The 22627-nt window shown below is 41.5% G+C and overlaps 1 protein-coding gene across 5 annotated transcripts in view; it reads left to right on the forward strand.

Moving 5' to 3' along the window:
- LOC126401690 (diacylglycerol kinase zeta-like) overlaps window positions 1-20358 on the forward strand; it is a 149422-nt gene extending 129064 nt beyond the window's left edge. For all 5 annotated transcript variants that reach the window (XM_050063099.1, XM_050063098.1, XM_050063095.1 and 2 more), the window contains 7 exons: window positions 372-428; window positions 4744-4793; window positions 11292-11332; window positions 12570-12690; window positions 14072-14108; window positions 15776-15875; window positions 19909-20358. In XM_050063099.1, coding sequence (XP_049919056.1) covers window positions 372-428; window positions 4744-4793; window positions 11292-11332; window positions 12570-12690; window positions 14072-14108; window positions 15776-15875; window positions 19909-20025 — 523 coding nt within the window. In that variant the 3' untranslated portion in view covers window positions 20026-20358. The remainder of the gene's footprint in view (window positions 1-371; window positions 429-4743; window positions 4794-11291; window positions 11333-12569; window positions 12691-14071; window positions 14109-15775; window positions 15876-19908) is intronic.
- The last annotated feature ends 2269 nt before the right edge of the window (window positions 20359-22627 follow it).

Genomic DNA, 22627 nt, shown 5'->3' on the forward strand with positions numbered 1-22627 from the left:
AGATACGCTCATTCAAAGTTTGCAATTTCAATCCGTTGCTATAGCGCCCCCCTTTGGCCAACTGATGTAATATTGCTTCATTGGCATCCTCCCATGACCCTCTACCACTGTGCCAAATTTCACATGGATTGACCAAGTCAGTGAGGAGAAAAACGTGGAACAGACAGACAGAGTTTTCGTCATTATATAGCAAAAAAAGATAAAGAAAGCAAAGCACAAATTCTAACTCGTCACTATATACAAGCATGGGTGCATATGTGTGTGGTTGTGTGTGTATGTGAGAGACAGACAACAAAGGTGTGTGTGTGAAACAAAGGCCATCTGGCCTACAAACAAAATGGCTGACATCCAGAAACTTTGTCATTTTGCAGGGCGGGATGCATCCATCGTTCCAACACCACAGCTGCTGATTTCAAACCAAAGCTGAGGTGAATACATTCACAAACACTTATTTGTATTGTTGCTTAAATTAACAAGTTATCATTACATCGCAATACAATTATATTAAAAATGTAATTATATTTAAAATTATGATCATAAATAATGTCTCTTTTCTGGGGTGCAAACACTTGTAATATAATATTTCATCACACACAATTTCTACTATAAATACTTAAGAGTGTTCTCAAGACACAAGAAGCAGCTTGAGGTGTGAGCAGGTGTAAAAAAGTTGTGATGTGATTTGGAGGTTTGATGCGTCTCTTTGTGTGTGTGTGCTCTACTTAGTTTTCATGCATTAACAACCCCTACGCAGAGTTCTTGTTATATTGTCAGCTTGAGTCAAGTCTCTATGTCACATCCCTCTGCTCATTAAAACATACTGGTACCCATTAAAGCAAAACAGTACTGTGCTCATTAAAACACCACTGCACTGACAAAAGGAGCACATGCAGTTTTCTTTCTGTACCCAGATCAGGCCAGTCTGCTGAGGTTAATGCGTGAGGTCACATCCCATGTCTAGGTAGAAAAAAACAGTGACACTTGATTTGAAAAGGGGTTGCATAACGCTGCCATGACACCATCATAACCACGACATGACACCTGTCATCAGCATGAAGGAGTCTTTATGAATGTTTAAAGAGGAGATGAAACGCTGATCAATGTGTCTGTGGTTCCTTTGGTTTTTACCTCAGGCGAGATGTCACACTGCAGTCAAACTGTCATCGAGATTTTCTGGAGGACTAGATTGTGTTTTATGATTTCACCAGCAGGGTGCAGCCATCTTTCGACAAGCTAATTAGTGATGTCACGAGAATGGTTTGTTTCTGTTCAGTGGCGCAAGGTAGTTACAATGGGCCCCGGTGCACGCTATTATGAAGGGCCCTAGAGCACATATGTATCATCTCGTGAATACCATTGATGATCATCTTGTTCTAATACATTGTTCTGCTGGGAAACCTTTGGTTCTGGCTTTCATGTGGATACCACCTGACATGATCCACCCACTCAAACACCATTGCAGACCAAGTACCCCCCTCATAGCAACAGTACTCCCCAATGGCAGTGGCCCCCCAGCAGGATAATCCGCCATGCCACACTGCACACATCGCTCAGGAATGGCCCAAGGAATGTGACAAAGACCTCAAAGTGTCAACCTGGTCTCCAAATTCCCCAGATCCCAATCTGATCGAAACATTTGAGGAACTTGCTGGTACCCCAGAGGTACCCCCGATCCATGGTGCAGCCTCCTTGGACCGGACTTGGCTCTGACTTGTTAAGGCATGAACAAAGGACCTCTGGCACCAGGGCATTAACTTCAGATCTTTTGAGTCCTGTACGATGTGAGGTGGGGTACCAGCATGTCCCACAGATGTTCGATCAGATTGGGATCTGGGGAGTTCGGAGGCCAGGTTGACGCCTTGAGCTCCTGTCACGTTCCTCGGACCATTCCTGAGCAGTTTTTGTGGTGTGGCATGGCGCATTGTCTCCTGGGGAGTGCCGTTGCCATGAGGAGGGGTACTTGGTCTGTGTAATGGCACATAATTAGGAGGCCTAGGTGTGCAGTTAGGGGTGGAGTTAGGAAGCAGGGAGAGGCTGATGTTCCACTTGGGGTATTGGGTAACTCCCCTTCCTAGGAGCTCACACACCTGAAAAGGCCGCGGTTGATTGGAGTCGAGGCTGGCTGCTGGAGACGCTGACAGACTGCCACGCCACATTTCTGCAGAAGATTCCGACAGACATTCAGAAATCCGGAGACAAAATCCACCGATCTGGGAACGCCACTACACACCTCACCTGATCTGGGGTCGCGTTCAACCCCCCCTATGAACTAAAATCACAACAACGCTGCTTGTGCTGGCCCAGCCTGGCCGTCGACCGGAGGGGACGCCCGAAGCGTCGGGTCGGGGTGGCCGCCTACAGTCGCGGTAGGATCTGATGAAGGGTGAGTAACCCCTTTACCCCCTAGACAGCTCAGAGATCTACACACATTAGGTAAGTGAGGCATACGTTCAAGTCCAACTGCACACCGCAGGGAAATAACGAAGCTTAGTTCAAGGTTACAGTTACCAGCGTTAGGAGTGTCAGGTAACGAGTCAGGCATAATGTTAGGTGTCTTGTAACAGTCTGCGACGGTGTTTAAATGGGTGGAGCGTATCAGGTGGTATCCACATGAATGCCAGAACCCAAGGTTTCCCAACAGAACAATGCACTGTAACAAGATGATCAATGTTCACGTCACCTGTCAGTGGTTTTAATGTTTTGGCTGATCGGTGTTGGTCGCTTGTTTGTCAGTAGTAGTTGTTGCCGAGCTAGGCTGTTAAGCTTGTTTGTCCTTTGATGACTCTTTTGTTCTCTGACAATGTGTTTTTTTTTACAGCCAGTGTATGAGATGTTTTGAGTAGAGTAGTGCATGAAAGTACAGGAAGTCACATGGCGCCGACAGGTGGGACACATGTTGCATCGCTGGTGTCCTGGTGGCTGACGTGATGACTTTATTCTCATAGATTTACAACTTTATTCTTGAGATCTCAAATTCCTTTTCCTTAACAAGGCCCTAATCCTCCTTCATACTTTCTCAATACTCTACCATTTTCAAGAACTGTTGTTCCCATCGGACACTAAGACACAAAAACACAGGAAGACTTTTTGCAGTATTATGACACTAGTCATTAACATTTATAAAGACTTTCATGTTTATGACAGGTATGATGTCAAGGTTATGATGGTGTCATGACTCTGATGCACACCCCTTCAAATAAAGTGTTAAAGAAAATATTTTATTTCACATGTTTTTCTGTATGTATTTTCACTATCTCCACAGCACTGGACAGACACATTCAAGTTAATGTAATAATATAGATTTCTTTAGGACCAGGGTATGAAAACTAACAGAACGTGACAAAATGTAAAGCAAGAAAAGATCATGATCTAAAAGATCTGATATACTTTGTAGAGCTATTTGATACGTCGGGGTCTGGTATGAATATATTTAGTAAAGACAGCGAGGCTTGAATTGTATTCTGCATATTAGAGGCAGTTTTCACTCTGACCTGTGCTGGTGTGTGCATGAGCTCCTAACCAAAGTCTTCCACAGAAAGCTGTTCACCAATTTTAATGTCTCATTTGTTTCTGCAAATTCAAAGTACAACACAGACGATCACGTCTATACTTGATTATCAGTAACTAATCTATTTCTTTATTGTATAATTATTATCTTGACAACTCATTCTCTCTTTTATTCAAACCATCAGACACTTTATATATTAAATGTTTCCTACTGTTAATATGTGCAGTATTATATTATAAAATGTACATCTCTCCCCTGACTATTACCTGCCTCATCATTTAAAGGGACAGTTCAGATTTTTTTTGAAGTGGGGTTGTATGAGGTACTTATCCATAGACAGTATATTACATACAGTAGATGTCAGTCAGCACGCCCCCAGTTTGGAGAAACAGGCAGGAGTCTAATATGTAAGCTAAGCAATGTATTGCTGTGGATGGGGTCCAGCAACAAAACGTGTTTTAGCCACCTAAAGAAAGTCCCACCTAAAATAATCAGTATCAGTTTAAGTGTATGCTATATTGAGAGTATTTTGACTAATGTTACTTTGCTGTCAGACTGATTTAATATGGGAAAATGAAGCCTTTTCACAGCCAGACTCCATTGAGAAACACATTGATTTAACATAGCTGAACACAGGAGCTGCTGCTGTCTCAGTCAGCTAGTTAGTTTGTGCTATTGTGTGATTTGGGGGTTTAAAAATGTTAGTTTAGAGTCACCAAAGTCACAGTAACACAAACTAACTAACTGATTGAAGCAGCAGTAGACCAGCAGCTCCTGTGTTCAGCAGGCTAAAATGACTGTTTTTCTCAATGGAGTCTGGTGGCTTTGACGAGAGTGTAGATAGATAACAGAATCTGTTAACAGCTTCCTCATTGGAATACGCTAACTGACGGAAGCAGTGAAAATACGGTAAATATGGCGAAAACATTTTTTGTGTGTGGCTAAAATACGTTTTGTCACTGGACCCCATCCACAGCAGTACATTGATTAGCTTCCATGTTGGACTCCAGCCTGCTTCTCCAAACTGGGGGCGTGCTGACTGACATCTACTGTATGTAATATACTGACTATGGATAAGTACCCCATACAACCCCACTTAGAAAAAATTGCACTATCCCTTTAACTCTGTGACATTAGTATTATGTTGTGTGTGTAAAACTGGCTATAAATGTAAAGTGAGCAGAAACACTAAGTGGCTGAGCAGCTCTTCTGTTTGTGTTGATCTCTTTGTCCAGACAGGAAAAGAGCCAAAAGACAAGTGAAACAGAAGGGGAGCGAGAAAAAGGTAACACACACTCACACATACACTCATTCCTGTCAGCTCCAAGGTTCAGCTTTGTGTCTAACGTGAAATTTATATGAATCTTTAAATCAAACGTCAAGCTGTACCAGCTAGGTCTGACAAACTACCTATAGGACACAGTCATATGTATGTGTGTGTGTGTGTGTGTGTGTGTGTGTGTGTGTGTGTGTGTGTGTGAGAGAGAACGAAAGAAGCGAGGCAGCTTCTTTGTCTCCAGACAGACTGTTTTCAGCTCTGACACATATTTTCTCAACCTCTGTCTCCCCGCGCTCACTTTGCATGCTGGGGGTTGGCTGTGTGGGAGCCTGAGCTGTCTTTCCTGTCAGCTTCACTGTGGTTTTATTCTCTTTGGGAACTTGCATGTTTTCACTTCATGATCTGGTTCAGTTTTGTCTCTTTCTTGCCGGTGACTTCGCCAGCAGTTTTTTGTTTGATTCCAGTTTTGGTGTTTTGCATTTTTGAGCTCAACACAACCCAGTTCTCGCTGTCAGTCATTAAAGTCACTATGGAAATCAGTCCCATTCTGCAACAACAGGAGGAACGCTGTTTCTGACGGAGACGCCTCGGAGGAAAGTGTTCCTGGCAACTTTAGATTGCTTAATACACGTACATAAATTTACATATTTAAAGGAGAATTCTGGGTGATATATTGTCCATTATTTTTGTCGGTTATACTCACAACATCAATAGCTGTGACCATCAGATAGGTCGGAAACCAACCAACAGTTCATCTAGATTATCTATTATCCTTATTAGAGCAGAGACGCTTAAAGCCACTTATATATATCAAAAAGTTTAGGACATAATCATTTCTATACAATGCTGTTTAAATAATTTGCTTATAATTATTTGGGGTCTTTTCATACATGACAACATATGGAAAAACATGTTAAATCTATGGCAGCCATGAAGAGAGGTATTGTGTTTTTCAAGTTGTCTGTCTGTTTGCCTGTCCGTCCATACCATTCTCACGCCATATCTTATTTTTAAATTTGGCACAATGGCCCATTTGGACGCAATGATGAACCAATTAGATTTTGGTTGCCATAGGTAAAAGGTCAAGGTCACTGTGGCCTCTGATTTATTCTTTTGAAAGTGAATCTCAAGAACAACTTGAGGTAGTTACTTTATATTTGGTGCACACATCCGCTTAGACTCAATGATGAGTTGGTCTAATTGTGGTAGTCGAAGGTCAAGGTCACTGTGACCCTGCATCCATTTGATTCTCATGAATGTGATAGTGGCCGCAGTGACTTCAACTTGGATTTAACAATAAAGTGATTAGAATTTGGTGGTCAAAGGTCAAGGTCACTGTGACCTGTCCGTTTCATTAATTCATGTCCATTTTCCACACAACATCTTTTGCACATCTGTCCTCCTTTCCTCGTTAAATGTTTTTTGGGGGAGTTTTTTTCTTATTCGCTGCGAGGATCCAAGGACAGAGGCATGTGATATTGAGGTTTTTTGATAAAAAAAAATCACTATCATGAATGTGATAGTGGCCACAGTGACCTTGACCTTTGACCACCAGAATGAAATCATTTCATCGTTGAGTCTATCTAGAGAACACCTTGAGGAAATTTCTTCAAATTTGGTGCAAACGTCCACTTGGATTTAACGATAAAGTGATTAGAATTAGGTGGTCAAAGGTCAAGGTCACTGTGACAATATCCGTTTCATTCATTCATGTCCGTTATTCACACGACATCTATTGCACATCTGTCCATCAGGGAAGAAGGATCCCTCCTCAGTTGCTCTTCCTGAAGTTTCCACCATTTTTTCTTATCCGCTGTGAGGGTCCAAGGACAGAGGCATGTCATATTGAGCTTTATTAGTAGAATTAAAATGAATTGAATTAAATTCTTGTTAGCGTGGTATCTCAAGAGCACCTTGGGGAATATCCTTTTATGTTTTCCTACTATGTATTCAGATTGTCCGTCCATCCATATTACTGTCCATACAAACATGTCCGTCCCATTCTTGTGAACATGATATCTCAGGAACACCTCGATGGAATTCCTTCAAATTTGGCACAAACGTCCACTTGGACTCAGCAATGAACTGATTAGAATTTGGTGGTCTGAGGTCAATGTTACTGTGTCCTTGCATCAGTATTGTTCCCGTGAACATGATATGTCAAAAACACTTTGAGGGTATTTCCTCAAATTTGACACAAACGTCCACTTGGACTTAAAGACGAACTGATTAGAATTTGGTGGTCAAAGGTCACTCTGACCTTACAAAACATATTTTTGGCTATGCTAATTATAACAAAATTTCACAAAAAACGTAATAGGACAAAATGAAACAATGTTTTATATCCAAAAGGTCAAAGGTCAACTTGACTGTGAGATGACAATGTTCAGTATGAAACATTTTCCTGGCCTTTATTAACGTCATATCTCAGAACAGAAGGGGAGACATTTGGTCAGATACTGAATTGGTGACACTAACCTTAAAAGTGTGCTGATTGTATAGATCTCCTGTGCTGCCGGTGGGAAGATGTTTGTGAAGCATCCATGATTTCACAGATGTGGATGTAAACTGTAACTGCAAATTGCCTGGTTTGCAGAGACATACAACTGCAAGGTGGTAATTGTATTCTTTCTTTACACTACTCCCACCAGGATAATTTGACCTATAGTAGCCCGTCTACTTCCAGCTGGCTATATGATTCTGGCACTGAGTGCACATTGAAATTATGATGGGAAAAAGAAAATAATTTTCTCTCAGTAAGAAAAGTAATCACTTCAAAGCTTACGACAAACTGTAGCAGTGAAAGTTGGTGCTTCTCAGGTGACCTTGTGTAGTCTACTCAAGCAACGAGAAACAATCATAGCTGCTATTGATAAATACAGAAAATTACTGAATGCATAAGGGAAAAGCACCTGTGGTTAAAGTTGCCCTCATCATGTGGATTGACAATGCCCGGTCACATAATGACCCTGCAATTAAACAAGTGTACTGTATTTTGAAATAATCAATGGGGCGCCTGTGACTCAGGAGGTACTTGCACTAATTGGAAGAATGGCAGTTCAAATCCCAGCTCCTCCTGTCTGCATGTTGAGTATCCTTGGGCAAGATACTGAACCCCAAATTGTTCCCATCGGTGTGTGAGTGTGTTTAAACTAAGTAGCATGTACCACCTTGTATGGTACCCTCAGCCACCAGTGTATGAATTGGGGATGTTCCTGGCGACTAAACGAAAATTTTAATTAAGTCTAGTTGACAAGTCTAAAAAAAGGTCTCGGCACAGTGTGTTCAGGCTCAACATATTCAACTGACTTCCTGAAGCTTTTACTTTCAGCAAAGTTAAGTGGAAGCATATCTTGCAAGGTCATTGTTATGATAAGCTGCGTTATCTTCGCAGACCAGGCGGGATCACAGCGTCTCAGGGTGAATGGCGTCAAATTGGTCTGAGTGTGGCTAACATCGCTAGCAGCAGTAGCCATCTTTCTGTGCTTGAGTTGAATGTGGTTGCGCATTGCTCCAGCCGAATTGGTTCTGCCAAACTGCCAAGTGTGAGGACATCTCTCTAATTTCCCACCGTGCTGTTTTAAAACTCCAGTCTACTGGAGCATTATCACAGGGAGGGGGACTGCTGTCTGACGGCTCTATAGCACCCACTAGTGGCGGGCGGCTGCATGACGATTAAGAGGCCTTGTACATGAATAAAACACTAATTGGTTTAACCGACTAAGATTTCTGGTGCCAACTAGCAAGGGGGCGGACGTTTAATCGTTTAAACGCCTAATCGCGCACATCCCTAGTATGAATGTGAAATTATGTAGTGTAAAGGCCTGACAGAGTCTTGGATTGTCAAAGATGTTGTCTTGACTAGATTAACCCTATAGGGACCCCCATGGTCGTGACCCCCCCATTTCTCCAGCTTTCTGTGCACTCAGGAGAGCAGATCATCCACTGATCGGAAGATCGATGGTTCAGTCTTACGTTTGATGCCTCCAGCTGTCAATAATTGTCTCTTGGGGTACCGAGTATAAGTCAGTGCTGACTGTAAGCCATACAGTCCATGGAGGTTTCCAGTGTCTCAGTGAAGAGGTGGTATTCTGTCAACATCGGCACAACAGCAAAAGAAAAGCCAGAATCAGGGGACAGGTTTAGTTTTTATGCCACTGTGCCAGCAGTAGCTGTGGCCAGAGGCATCATGCTCTCCGGTTGTCCATCTGTCTGTATGTCTATCTATCTGTTATCTCTCATGAATGCCTTGATGGATTTTTTTTTTCAAATTTGGCACAAACATCCACCTGGACTCAAGGATGAACTGATTAGATTTTGATGGTCAAAGGTCACAGTCACTATGACCTCGCATATGTCTCATTCCTATAAACACCTTGAGGGGATTTCTTCAAATTCGGTAAAAACGTCCACTTGGACTCAATGATGAACTGATTACATATTGGTGGTCAAAGGTCAAGGTCACTGTGACCTTGCATTTGTCCTATTCTCATGAACGCAATATCTCAAGAACGCCTTGGGGGACTTTCTTGGAATTTGGCAAAAACATCCACTTGGACTCAGTGATGAACTGATTATATATTGGTGGTCAAAGGTCAAGGTCACTGTGACCTTGAATTTCTCTTATTCTCATGAGCGCAATATCTTAAGAACACCTTGGGGGACTTCCTTTAAATTTGGCAAAAACGTCCACTTGGACTCAATAATGAACTGATTAAATATTTGTGGTCAAATGTCAAGGTCACTGTGACCTTGCATGTGTCTTATTCTCATGAACGCAATATCTCAAGAACGCCTTGGGGGACTTCCTTGAAATTTGGCAAAAACGTCCACTTGGACTCAATAATGAACTGATTAAATATTTGTGGTCAAAGGTCAAGGTCACTGTGACCTTGCATGTGTCTTATTCTCATGAACGCAATATCTCAAGAACGCCTTGGGGGACTTTCTTCAAATTTGGCAAAAACATCTACAACTAAAGGATGAATTAATTCGATTTTTGTGGTCAATGGTTAAGCTCAGTGGAACCTCCCTTTGTCTCATTCTAGAGAGTGCGATATCTCAAAAAACATCTTGAGTGAATTTCCTCAAATTTGGCACAAAAGCCCACTTGGAATCAGTGATGAACTGCTTAGGCTTTAGTGATCAGAGGTCAGAGGTCACTGTGACCTCACAAAACATGTTTTTGGCTACAACGAAAAGACAAAAAAACACCTGTGAAACTGACCCACCACAGGACCTGCAGACACATTGAGGAAACATGCACAAGTGCTGTATTGAGATTATAAAAAAAGAAGCTATTCTTAAAAGTTATCGACGACCTCAGCTGTTTTAGCTGAAGCCACTGGCTGCATCATTGCTGCTCCAGTCATTGAGTGGGCTGCATTTTTTGACACAGCAGTACTCTCAGTCTGACTGCAGCCATTTAGAGAAACCGATAAGTTCTTCTCTGCCTGTACCTGAACGCTCGTTGACGGGAATATGGACAGCTGGCACAATGTTTTCCTTTTTGCATAATCTATTTCAAGAAGAAGTCAATTAAGTTATGGAAATGTTTAAATTCAATTTGCATCTCTTTGTGTTCAACTTACATGCATCTGCTAATTCTAATGCATTCGTCCTCTGCCTCTCATCCATACACACACACACACACACACACAGAGCTCCCATAAGGGTCAGACAGGTTGACTGCATCAAACTGAGAGTTCAATGGAGCAAGTGACGTGTGTGTGTGTGTGTGTGTGTGTGTGTGTGTGTGTGTGTGTGTGTGTGTGTGTGTGTGTGTGTGTGTGTGAGGGGAAGATGTGCCCAATTTATGAGTCTGTGAGAGACAGAAGGAGGGGGGCAAGTCTTAGCATAGCCTCTATGGTTTCATAAATCTCCTCTGCTCTCCTGTCTTCCTCTCCTCTGCCTCTCCCCTCGTGTCTTAAGGCTGGCTCTCATTTTCTCTGGTTTACTTAATTCCTTCCCTGGGCTAAATTCATTTAATTCCTACATTCAAAGTGTGTGTTGGGTTTTGTGGTTTGTGTGTTGTTTTTGATTTGTCTTGCAGCCACAAAAGCTCTTAGAGATTTTTTTTTTGAAGTCTTCCCTCTCTCTCTCTCTCTCTCCTTCTCTCCCCATCTCTCTCTCTCTCTGTCTCACCCCTCCTGTCCCCCTCTCTCTCCCACACACACACACTCACACTAAGCCTAACATAACTGGATTAGGACTCAGCTATTTAGAGAGAGAGGGAGTGAGAGCGAGTATTGAGGTCAACCTAATAAACATTCATCTCATATGTCAGCCTGGCTTTAGCCATATACACAGCATGTGTTTCAACCAGTAATGACATTAACATACCATGATGTCTGTGTTTCAAATGCTTTTGATGAGACATTACACTAATGATACATATTGCCTTTGTCTAATTCACCCGCTGATACTGTATGCACTGTTTTACGCCTAGTTATATATATATATATGTTATGATATGCATCTCCGTCTGTCTCTCATATATTCTAGAAATGCTGATCGAGTGTGTGAAGAACAAGGACGTGAAGAAGGTGAGTGACAGCCTCATTTGCCAATCCATCACCAATGTTTGAACATTCATCCAGCACAGATGGAGGCTTGGCGAAACACAGCTGAAGCTTTCTTTGACCATTAATTACCATGAATTGTAACTGATATAATTTGACAAGTTTGAACAATGATCACTCAATATAGTGTGAGTTAAAGTGCCCCTCCAGACATGTTTTAAAGTATGTGAAAATTAGGGATCTACGATGTTGAAGTTTTTGCCGATATCCAATATGCTGATAGAAAATGACCCATTTGGCCAATAACTGATACCGATATCGATATATCCACTTTTTCTCACCTCACATCTCACCTTGAGGAAATTTCTGTCAATTTGGCACAGACGTCCAGTTGAACTCAGTGATGAACTGATTCGATTTTATTGGTCACAAATCAAAAGTCAAGGTGACTGTGGCTTCATCCATGACATTCTCATGAACACGGTATCTCAAGACCACCTTGAGGTAAAAGGCTTCAACTTTGGCACAAACATCCACTTGGATTCAGTGATGAACAGATTTTAATTTTGGTTGTCAAAGGTCAAGGTTACTGTGACCTCGCGTTTTTCATATTCTCACAAACACAAGAGTGCCATGGGGGAATTTCTTCAACTTTGGCACAAACGTCCACTTGGATTCAGTGATGAACAGATTTTAATTTTGGTTGTCAAAGGTCAAGGTTACTGTGACCTCGCATTTTTCATATTCTCACAAACACAATCAAGAGTGCCATGGGGGAATTTCTTCAACTTTGGCACAAACGTCCACTTGGATTCAGTGATGAACAGATTTTAATTTTGGTTGTCAAAGGTCAAGGTTACTGTGACCTCGCATTTTTCATATTCTCACAAACACAATCTAGAATGCCAAGGGGGAATTTCTTCAAATTTGGCACAAACATTTACATGCAACACTTATCCTAACAATACCAGATGATTCAATCAAACATACATATTTGTATGTATAGATATATAGATATCCGAATAATTAATATTTGCTTGTAATATATGCCCGTTTGCCATATGAACTTTATAAGGTTAGAAGTCAGATGGTGTATTTTCAGCTTGTTCCGCTGCCCCACAATAGTAAAAAAACATAATCAACTCATTAAGTGTAAGTTGAAAGTATTTTTCTTTAAGTATTTGTAGCATTCAGCCTAAATGTTGCAAATTGCATAATGTTTGCCACTTTAAAGCTCATTTAACATCTATTTCACACAAAGCTGCAGGAGCTGCACCTGAAGGGGGCGGACCTCACAGCGCTGGACTCATCAGGCTGCAGTTTGCTGCACCATGCTGTCGCTACAGGAAGCAAAGACATGGTCCGCTACATCCTTGACAATGGTAACTGTAGCTTCTAACCATATGTTCTAATTATATTAGATGTAATCAAATTGGAATGCAAGTCTAATTAATCTAGGCTTCTGGACCCACACGAGAGACGTCACAGTGTTACAGTTACTTGCATTATCTCTCTTTGAGCTCTGTTTTGGTCTCCACCAACTCCTGAGAGAAATATGTGGCTCAACAGCAGATAAATGCTCTACGATATTTAAGTGTTTAAAAGTAGGTGTGTTTCTTTTTCTGCCGAGCAATGTGGGCTTTTATTTTGGGCATACATCTCTACACCAGCTTTCAAACTGTTGGCGAGTTGGTTTGGGTACAGTGTATTGACGACAACGCGCTGAGTTGGTTCTTCTGTGTGGAGTTTGCATGTTCTCCTTGTGTCAGTGTGGGTTTTCTCTGGGTTTTCTCCTGTCCAGGGTGTACCCCGCCTCACACCCAATGTCAGCTGGGATAGGCTCCAGCCCCTCCACAACCCCTAACAGGATGAGCAGTTACAGGAAATGAATGAATGAATGTAAACAGAGTGATTTACACCTCCGTCTCTTTGGTGTCTTTTGTCTGGGGCAGTAACCTCTTTAAAAGTGCATGTGGTACCTGTTCACGTCAGTGGTACATTAATTAAGTTTAATTAATTCATAAACCCCTGGACTTGAATAGCTTATATTAGTTTCAGCTCATGTTTAAAACATATCCTACATAACTGTGATCTCACAGCAGTGAGACTAAAGTCGTAATATTTTGAGAATAAAGCCAAAATATTTCAGGTACAAATCTACCTTCCCTTTAGTCTGCTGTGCATAACATTATAACTCTGCTGATTTGGTGATACCCCCTTCGGACCGTCAGATGGAAAAGAACCCTGTTTGGGACTAGATGAGGCAAAGTTTCGTAGGACTCCTGTGGCAAAGTTGGAAAACCAAAACTAACTGAAAACACCTCTGATCAGGCATAAATCTCACCATAGTGTGGCTTATTGTCCACATATATATTTCCAAGCTTCCAATAAAGTGAAGCTCTTAGCCGCTTCCCTCAGCTTCTCAGTGGGAAGCATCCTGGAGTAGTTGCACAGCCCCATCCAAGCGAAGGTTTTCATAAGTGAATTAATTGTTGCAGATGTGATATTTATTTAAATAAATGTAGTGAAATCTGGAAAATGTGACTGTGAACTTAATCATGAAAAGACAATGTACAATCCATCTGCTGTCACACAGTAGTCAGGAATGAAAATTTCAACGACATGATTACTAACCATAACCTTTTTTTTTTAAATTAAGGTATATTTGTCATCGTCTCACTGATCATAGGTGAGGTAAAGATAATTATTAAATTAGTCTGATGTCTCTCTACAGTAACCTCCTTTCATCTGTCTGTTTTCCAGCTCCAAGTGACCTGCTCGATGTCTCAGAAAAACTACAGTAAGTTCCGTCATGGATACCTTTACCATTAAAACCATTCAACAATTGACACATTATGTTTTCAGATTGCCCATCCATCCATATGTCCATCTGTCTGTCCATCCCAGTCTTGTAGAATTGATATCTGTAGAATGTCTTGTTGGAATTCCTCCAAATTTGGCACAAATGTCCACTTGGACTCAAAGATGAACTGATTAGAATTTGGTGGTCAAAAGTTAAGGTTGCTTTGACCTTTCATTTGTCTTATTTTCGTGAATGCAATACCTTGAGGGAATTTTTAAAAATTTGGCACAAACATCCACTTGTTGACTGGTTGTCAAAAGTCAGGGTCACTGTGACCTTGCATCCATCTTATTCTTATGCATGCAATATCTTAAGGAGGCCTTGAAGGAAAATTTGGCACAAACATCCACTTGGTTTCAACCATGAACTGATTAGAATTTGGTGGTCAAAGTTCAATGTCACTGTGGCCTGGTTCATTCCATTATTGTGAACATGATATCTCAGGAACACCTTGAGGGAGTTTCTTAAAATTTGGCACAAATGTCCCCTTGGACTCAGCGATAAAGTCTGTTGATTTTGGGGGTCAAAATTTCGTGACCTCACAAAGCATGTTGGCCATAACTCGGTAAATCATACGCTAATTATGACAAAATTTCAAAAATGTCAAGGCCACTGTGACTTTGCCTCATTCTCATTCTTGCAAACGCGATGTATTAAGAATTCCTGGAGGTAATTTCTTCAAATTTGGCACAAACATCCACTTGGACACAACCATGAACTGATTAGATATTGGTGGTCAAAGGTCAAGGTCACCATGGCCTGGTTCATTCCATTATTGTGAACATGATATCTCAGGAACACCTTGAGGGAATTTCTTCAAATTTGGCACAAACATCCACTTGGACACAACCATGAACTGATTAGATATTTGTGGTCAAAGGTCAAGGTCACTGTAGCCTGGTTCATCTCATTCTTGTGAACATGATATCTCAGGAACACCTTGAGGGAATTTCTTAAAATTTGGCACAAACATCCCCTTGGACTCAACAATGAACTCAAAAATTTCAAAAATGTCTAATAAGATAAAACTATGAAGTAATGACATTTTATATCCAAAAGATCAAAGGTCAACTCCACTCTGACATCATAAGGTTCTGCATAAAACACTTTCTGGCCATCATTTAACATCATATCTCAGGAACAGAGAAACATTTGGTCAGATACTGAATTAGTGATACTAATTTTGGGTGTCCATCTTGAAACTGTGCTCATTGTGTGTGTGTGTGAAGCATCCAAATTCTAGACTTTGTAGCTTCTTTGCATTAACATCCATATTTGAAGCATTGTCTTGTTTCATGGCTACATGAGTCTATATGAGTCTACATGCCACACAGTGTGGCTAAGAAAAAGTTTTTTAAGGCTGAAAGTTTGCCCACTGACTGTAGCACCAGCTTTGATGTTGTGTCCCTGGGCTCTGGTCTGTCTATATGTGCTGTACATCCTAACAAGCATTCGAAATCTTAAAGAGAATAAACATAAGAAAGCAAACAAAAGCCGTAGGGTGCCTGGTCATCAGTGGTGCTTGACTCTCAGAAGACGTCAGATGCTGTTCTCTCATGCCGGCTCTCTCGCTTTCTCTCTGTCTCTGAACTCTGGACCACCAGCGGCGAGACGGTTCTTCATCGAGCTGCATCTCTGTGTCACAGGACCATCTGTCATTATCTGGTCGAAGCAGGAGCCTCACTGATGAAAACAGACCTACAGGTAGGTTACGTGCACAGGTGTGTAGCGTCCAATGTTTTTAGTACACCACTGGAAATTAGTCTTTTTATTTTAGTCTTTTTTTCCAGCTGAAAAGAAAAAAATAAACATTCCTGTTTTGCTCAGATCAGACCCTGGAGAACACAGCTGTGTTCTGCTCATTTTAAAATGACCAAAAATAATTTTTCTTTTTAAACAGATGATAAAGAATGACCTTTTCAGTGAAGTAAACATATGTAATGTGGTATTAAGCAGGAATACTCTTGTCCGGCCTCTTGCTTGGTCTCTTTCTCTTTTTCTCTTCTGTCCTTCCTTTGTGAACATCCTCTTTAGTCTCACTGCCTCTGCCATGATGTCTTTACTGAGAACACTGAGCTGCTGTAATTAGGGATGCACTGATTGTGAAAATCTGGGCCGATACTGATGTTTAAAATAAGTATTTGGCCGATAGTTGACACCAGAACAATCCAGGAAACAATGAAATATTCACTATGAAAATAACTGAGCTGTTTTAAAGTCATTCAGTCCTTCATTACACTACCTTTGAATGAACACAACCTTTAATAGTATTGGACACAAACTGCTCAGGAATGGACCAAGGAACATGACAAAGAGCTTAAGGCCTTGACCTGGCCTCCAAATTCCCCAGATCCAAGACCAATCGAGCATCCTTGGGACATGCAGGTACGTCATCTTGCAACTGACAGGACTCAAAGGATCTGCCGAGACGACCCTGGTGCCAGACACCACGGGGCATCCCCAGACTTCCTGTGTCCATACCTTGACATGTTAGAGCTATGTCTAATCCATAGAGGCCCAACTGTGGATTGGTGGTACGTTTGGGGTATTGGCACGTCCCATAGATGCTCAGTCAAATTGGGAGCTGGGGAATTCAGAGGCCAGGTCAAGGTCTTGAGCTCTTTGTCACGTTCCTTGGGCCATTCCTGAGCAGTGTGGCATGGTGCATTGTCCTTCTGGGGGGCCACTGCTATTGGGGAGTGTTGTTGCCATGAGGGGGGTTTACTTGGTCTGCAACAGTGTTTGGGTGGGTGGAGCACATCAAGTAGCATCCACATGAATGCCTGGACCAAAGGTTTCCCAACAGAACATTGCACTGCAACAAGATGATCAATGTTATTCACGTCACCTGATCTGGATGGTCGAGAACATTTGATGCATCTAGAGTTGACTTCTCTTATATTTTCTCTTACCAGAAGATTAAGTAAAAATATAGAAATTTAAGAGAATGTTGCTGCATGAGACCCCTCGTTTTTTGTGTCGTTACTATCGAAATTAAATGAAGTGTATTTGACGATAAAAAAACTGTTAATTTAAATGAAGTCTGATGGGTTTGGCAGTGGCAATTTCAGGGCTGTTTCAGATTAAACAAAAAAGATCTTACCCTCTAACGAAAAGTTCTATCTCTACAGGGACACTTTCTGGACATTGTCAAACACTTTGAATAATATTCTTAGCCTGTTGTTGACGTAAATTGACATTGTGAGGATGCCTCGAAAGGTTACATTGCAGCCTGTTTTGCTGGTCTTGCTAGTTTCAAAAATTGTTGTTCCCATCAGTCACTTAGATGCAAAAACATGAGAAAATAGAGCCCAGGTTTAAAACTACCAAAGTTACCCTTAAACTAAAGGTTTGGCTGTTCTGCCAAAGTTACCCTTAAACTAAAGGTTTGGCTGTTCTGGGGAAGTCTACCATTGTGGATGTCTCTTGGGTGTGTGTGTGTTGGTCTCCAATATGCATCTTCTTTCATTTCTGTTCAGTTTTCCATGGAGGTTTCAACAGTGTAGAAAATGCTCCTAACTGGCTGGACTCAGCAATGACCTAGTTACAGCGAGAGGGAGAGAGAGGGAAGAATGGAGACAGGGAGACGGACAGACAGACCGCGAAGAGAGTGCAGTGAATGGAAAAAGAGACGAATGACTTGAGAAGATGGCGATTTGACATCGCTATAAAGTACTCTGTTTTATCTCTACATCTCCCTGCACTCACCACTTAGGGTCTCGCTCTGTCTCTCTGCGTCTCTGTCTCATTCACTCATTTACTGGGAATGTTTCCCAATCTGGTAAAACCCCAAAGACAAACACACACACACACACACACACACACACTGGACTCAACTAATTAGAGTCTGTTCTAAGCTCTGGAAGTGATTCAGCATAAAGGCCCCTCCCCCCTAAACAGCCACTTAGACTATGTGTTGTGTGCGTTTGTGTGTGTCCTCTCAAGGACACATGTTGTTTATTTCATTTCTGACTCACTCTCATTATCTCATTGTTTTCAGTCGGAGACAATGCTACTGTAACAACAGCTCTTTTCAGTTCTAGAGAAATGCGATGTGAAAAACTCACTTGGCCGTAAACTCCCTATCACACACGTTTTAGACACGGCAGCTGGATCCTAATGAAACACCACAATCTCGCCAGCACAGAGAAGAGCAGAGGGCGGTCATTATGGCAAGTGGGAATAAGACTCTAACAAAAGCCCGTTTTGTTTTTAACAAGACTTAAAGTCGAGAGCCCAGTGTGCATCACAGCTCGCTGTGCAGAAGTCACCAAATCACCAGTGTGTTGTTTAGTCTGTTTACTGTTGAGGCTTACAGTACCAGAGGTCTGACTGTGTTAACAGTGAAGATGGGCCAACAGGCTTTATTACAGTTTGTGCAAACAAACAAACAAACCTCCAACATGTCATCAAGGTAAACAACTTATTTTACTGTGCCGTGCTGTGCTGTGGAAAAAGACTTGAATCCTCCTCATGGCTTGAGTGTTCATGGTTGTTCAAGTCTAAATTAGCCAGGGAGGCACTTGTTGAGAGATTCTGGGCCAATACCAATGTTTAAGATGACAATTTGGCTCATGGGTTAGTTGTTCACAATGTAGCAATGTTTTCAAATTTGGCACAAACATCCACTTGGATTTAAGGATGATCTGATGAGAATTAGGTGATCAAAACTCAGGGTCACTGTGACCTTGCATCTGTCTCATTCTTGTTGATGCGATTCTCAAGAACGCCTTGAAGGTATTTCTTCAAATTGACACAAACATCCATCCATCCTTGGACTCCACAATGAACTGATTAGATTTTGGTGGTCAAAAGTCAAGGTCACTGTGACCTTGTGTCTGTCTAATGTCACCCTGTTGTTTATCTGGAAAACAACAGGATGTGTCCCGCAATGCAATGATAGTGAGTTTACAGCGTCCCGAAGGAATCCCGATGGAGATCTCTGGTCATCCTGAACTCATTTTCCATCGTCTCTCTGACGACAGGACGCTGTAAATCTGGAGCCCTGCTTTTTAGCCTGAACGAAATTGATGTCACATAACAGGACAGGCCAGTGGCCGTCAAAAAGGCGAATATCGGCCGATACAGATTTGCGCCTGATAATTTGGTGCATCCGCAAAAAATTTGCCGTGCATATCCCCTCTCAGACCTGGTGAAAGGATTATTGGCAAGTGATGACATTCGAATATATTTGGTGGGTGGGATCACAGCATGCATTTTTACTTTGAAATGCAAAATCTATGCCTAATCCATATGTTGCCTGTAGCCCAGTACCTTTTATATGTAATGAAATAAAACAAAGACATAGACAAGAAACAGTTCTGCAAATTTAAATTGTCATTGTTACCTTGACTGAACACTTTTCCCGAAAGATCATAAGAAGTATAACAATTAGTGCTAAAGAAATTCAGATAAACTGCTCCTCTCCTGGCTGATTATGAAATCATGAACATAGTATTGAGAAATCTGTGTAATCAATGTGCAAATGTGGGTGACTATGACCTGAAAAATGGATCCCAATGTGAACATAGCCTCTGTGGTCAGTTGCCATAGTAAAGGCACCATAATGTGCTCTGAGCTTTGATGGACACAGCGTAAAGGTCAGGGGGATTTCATGGAAACCTGGCCTCTCACTGTTGAGGTAGCTTTATGTAGACTGTCAGTGTTGGAATGAAAGAACAGAAAGGACAAGCAGTTGAAATAACGGTCTCTGTAATCCTTTGTGTCTCTTCATCAGGGTGATACTCCCAAGAACAGGGCTGAGAAAGCCAATGACTCTGAACTGGCAGCCTATCTGGAGAACAGACAGCATTACCAGATGATACAGAGAGAGGACCAGGAAACGGCCGTCTGAAACTGCCGAACTCTTTCTGGGAAGGACGTGGGTGAAGACGCCGCTGTCTTCGTCCTCATCGTCGCGAGTCTGACAGCAGCTCATTGAGGCCTGTGTGACGGGGAGGACTGGTACACGGATTCCGGCGCGTGCTTGCAAGGAATGACACGCGTCAGCAGAGTGCAGACTGAGAGTGAAGCTGTGCCAAATCTGATCACAACATGCAAAAGACAGCTGAAGCCTATGTTAATGAGGGATAAACAGAAACATTATGAGATGTATATGAAGCCATTCCATTTTATTTTGAGTCGCTCAGTAATAAAAAGTGTTTGTGAAGCCAAAACAATAGAAACAGCTGCAGGATGATCCGAATCTTGTTCTTGACTTTGAGAAGCATTTTGGGGAGTCAATTTGACTTGTTCCTCAGAACTCTTTTATATCAAACAAATTCAAAGGTTTCAATTGTCAAACTAAAAGTGATCATCGGCCATAAATCAGATATAATGCAATGTTTGTTATTATGTTTATTATCATAGAGTAAATTGAGTCTGTCATAGCTTAAGAAAACGAGGAACTATGGAGCAAAAGTTCACCTCACCAAAATTTCAGATGTTTTATGTAGGTGAGATTATGAAATATTGTGTGTGCATAGTCTTGGCATTTTGGCCTGAAGATGGCGTTAGGTTAATGTTGATTGAACGTCCAATAAAGAAAACCTCTGGGGAAAAATTTGGGCTCAGTGGGGCCGTTAGGATTCATTCTCTTGGGACCATGAGAGCTAATTTCATCAAAATCAGACCATTAGTTTTTAGAATATGATTATTCATGGCAATCTAGTTGTTCTTGTTTGGACCAAAGTGCTGGACTGATTGACCAACCGAGCCATTTACCATCAAGAACAGTGACACCCCTGTTTGTTCATTGGGATGAAGCTCTGTGATTATTTTGCTGACTATAAATGCCATCATCAGTTATGTTGTGAACCGGCTTCGGTTGGTCTTACCTCACCCGTTTGACTTTATCAGTTTGTTGTACATAGTGTATTTGTTGACTTATATCAACATATTCTAGAGATAATTATTATTTATGTCGGGAAGAAATCAAAGTAATGTTTTTCTGGTGCCTGTGCTGAATGATTGGATGTCTGAGGTGAATTCATGGTCCAGTGTGTAGGATTTATGGGGATAAATTGGCCAAATTTAAAATGCTTATTTTCTTTAGTGTATCATCCCCTGAAAATAAAATGGTTGTGTTTTCATTACCTTAGAATGAGCTGTTTATATCTACAAAGGGAGCCAGTCTTTGTTTATTGAGATTGAGTCATGTTCACCGCCATCCTTCTACTGTAGCCCAGAATGGACGAACCAAACTCTGGCTCCAGATGGGCCAATTGCGTTTTCTCATTGGCCACTGTAGTAAGAAGCCCATCTGCAACAAGTAGTGTTGGGAAAACACTGATTTGAATGTCCTCCTGAATGTCTGGATCAAAGAAAAGGTGACTGCACATTAAGCTATCAGAGAAAAAAGCTGTGCAAGGTTCTGAACAGTGTAGGAAAGCTGCTCAGTATGTTTCCATGACATTAGAGAAAATCGATTTATTGTGTTAGTCCGACTAAAACTGGACTATAACATGTAAGTCTGACCGAAAGTGTACTAACTTGAATTTCTCAAAGTTGGACTAACACACCCAGATAATACGACTGGGAGTCGACCCAAACTAGCCGAGACGTTCTGCGCATGCTCCACAGTTTCCGCCCAGGGCTTTGACCAGGAAGTCCGATAGTATTAAATGCTTAACAGAAGAACAAGCCACTAACAACATGACAAAATCTACATCCAGAGCTGTAAAGTTGGCCACCATGGTACCAGTTTGCTGCAAGCTAACCGTAGCTAACTTGTTTGTCGATTGTTTGGTCTGTGACGGAATTGGTCAACCGGAAAAACATCCAATACTAACAAGCTAAAAGGGGGCATATCACCACCTATCGTAGAAGAGTCGGACATACTTTCGGAATCAACCGATTCCCCTCCCATGCTTGTATACTGGGACAATGACAGCAGTCCAAGTAAATGGCCTCGTCGAGCTGTAACCATAGCTTGACTTAACCGAGCATGTAAATGTACTGAGATATTTGTAACATAACAGGTTATTGTTTTTGAGAGGAAGAGACCTTGCTGATAATTTAGCTCCCCATAAGAACTTCCTCAACAATGAACTCTGAAGGAATTCTTACCAGGAGAAGTTTCAGCTGGTTGCAACACACAGTCCTCGTGGCTAGATGCCACTAAACCCCGCTTCATCTTACACACTGAACCTTTAAACATCCTCAACATCAAGATCAAAGTTGTTTGTGAGTGTACATTAGATGAAAAAAAAGAGACATCTGTATGCTCATATTTTATTGTTTTTGTAAAATTTAAGCCTGAAATCATGTCCGATTAACTTAAGGTTGTGCCAAATTTAAAGCTTGTTTACATTTAAAGATATAGTACACACCAGTCATTGTCTTTTGAATCTGTAATCCAAACTGTGTTGAGTTCAAGATCAACACTGAGGAACATTTAGATTTCGGGGGTCACTTTTGGACGCTGCAGCAAAAACAGATATTAAACTCAAACCTCT

Source organism: Epinephelus moara, chromosome 15 (genome assembly GCF_006386435.1).
Source record: "Epinephelus moara isolate mb chromosome 15, YSFRI_EMoa_1.0, whole genome shotgun sequence".
In the NCBI taxonomy this organism is placed as follows: Eukaryota; Metazoa; Chordata; class Actinopteri; order Perciformes; family Serranidae; genus Epinephelus; species Epinephelus moara.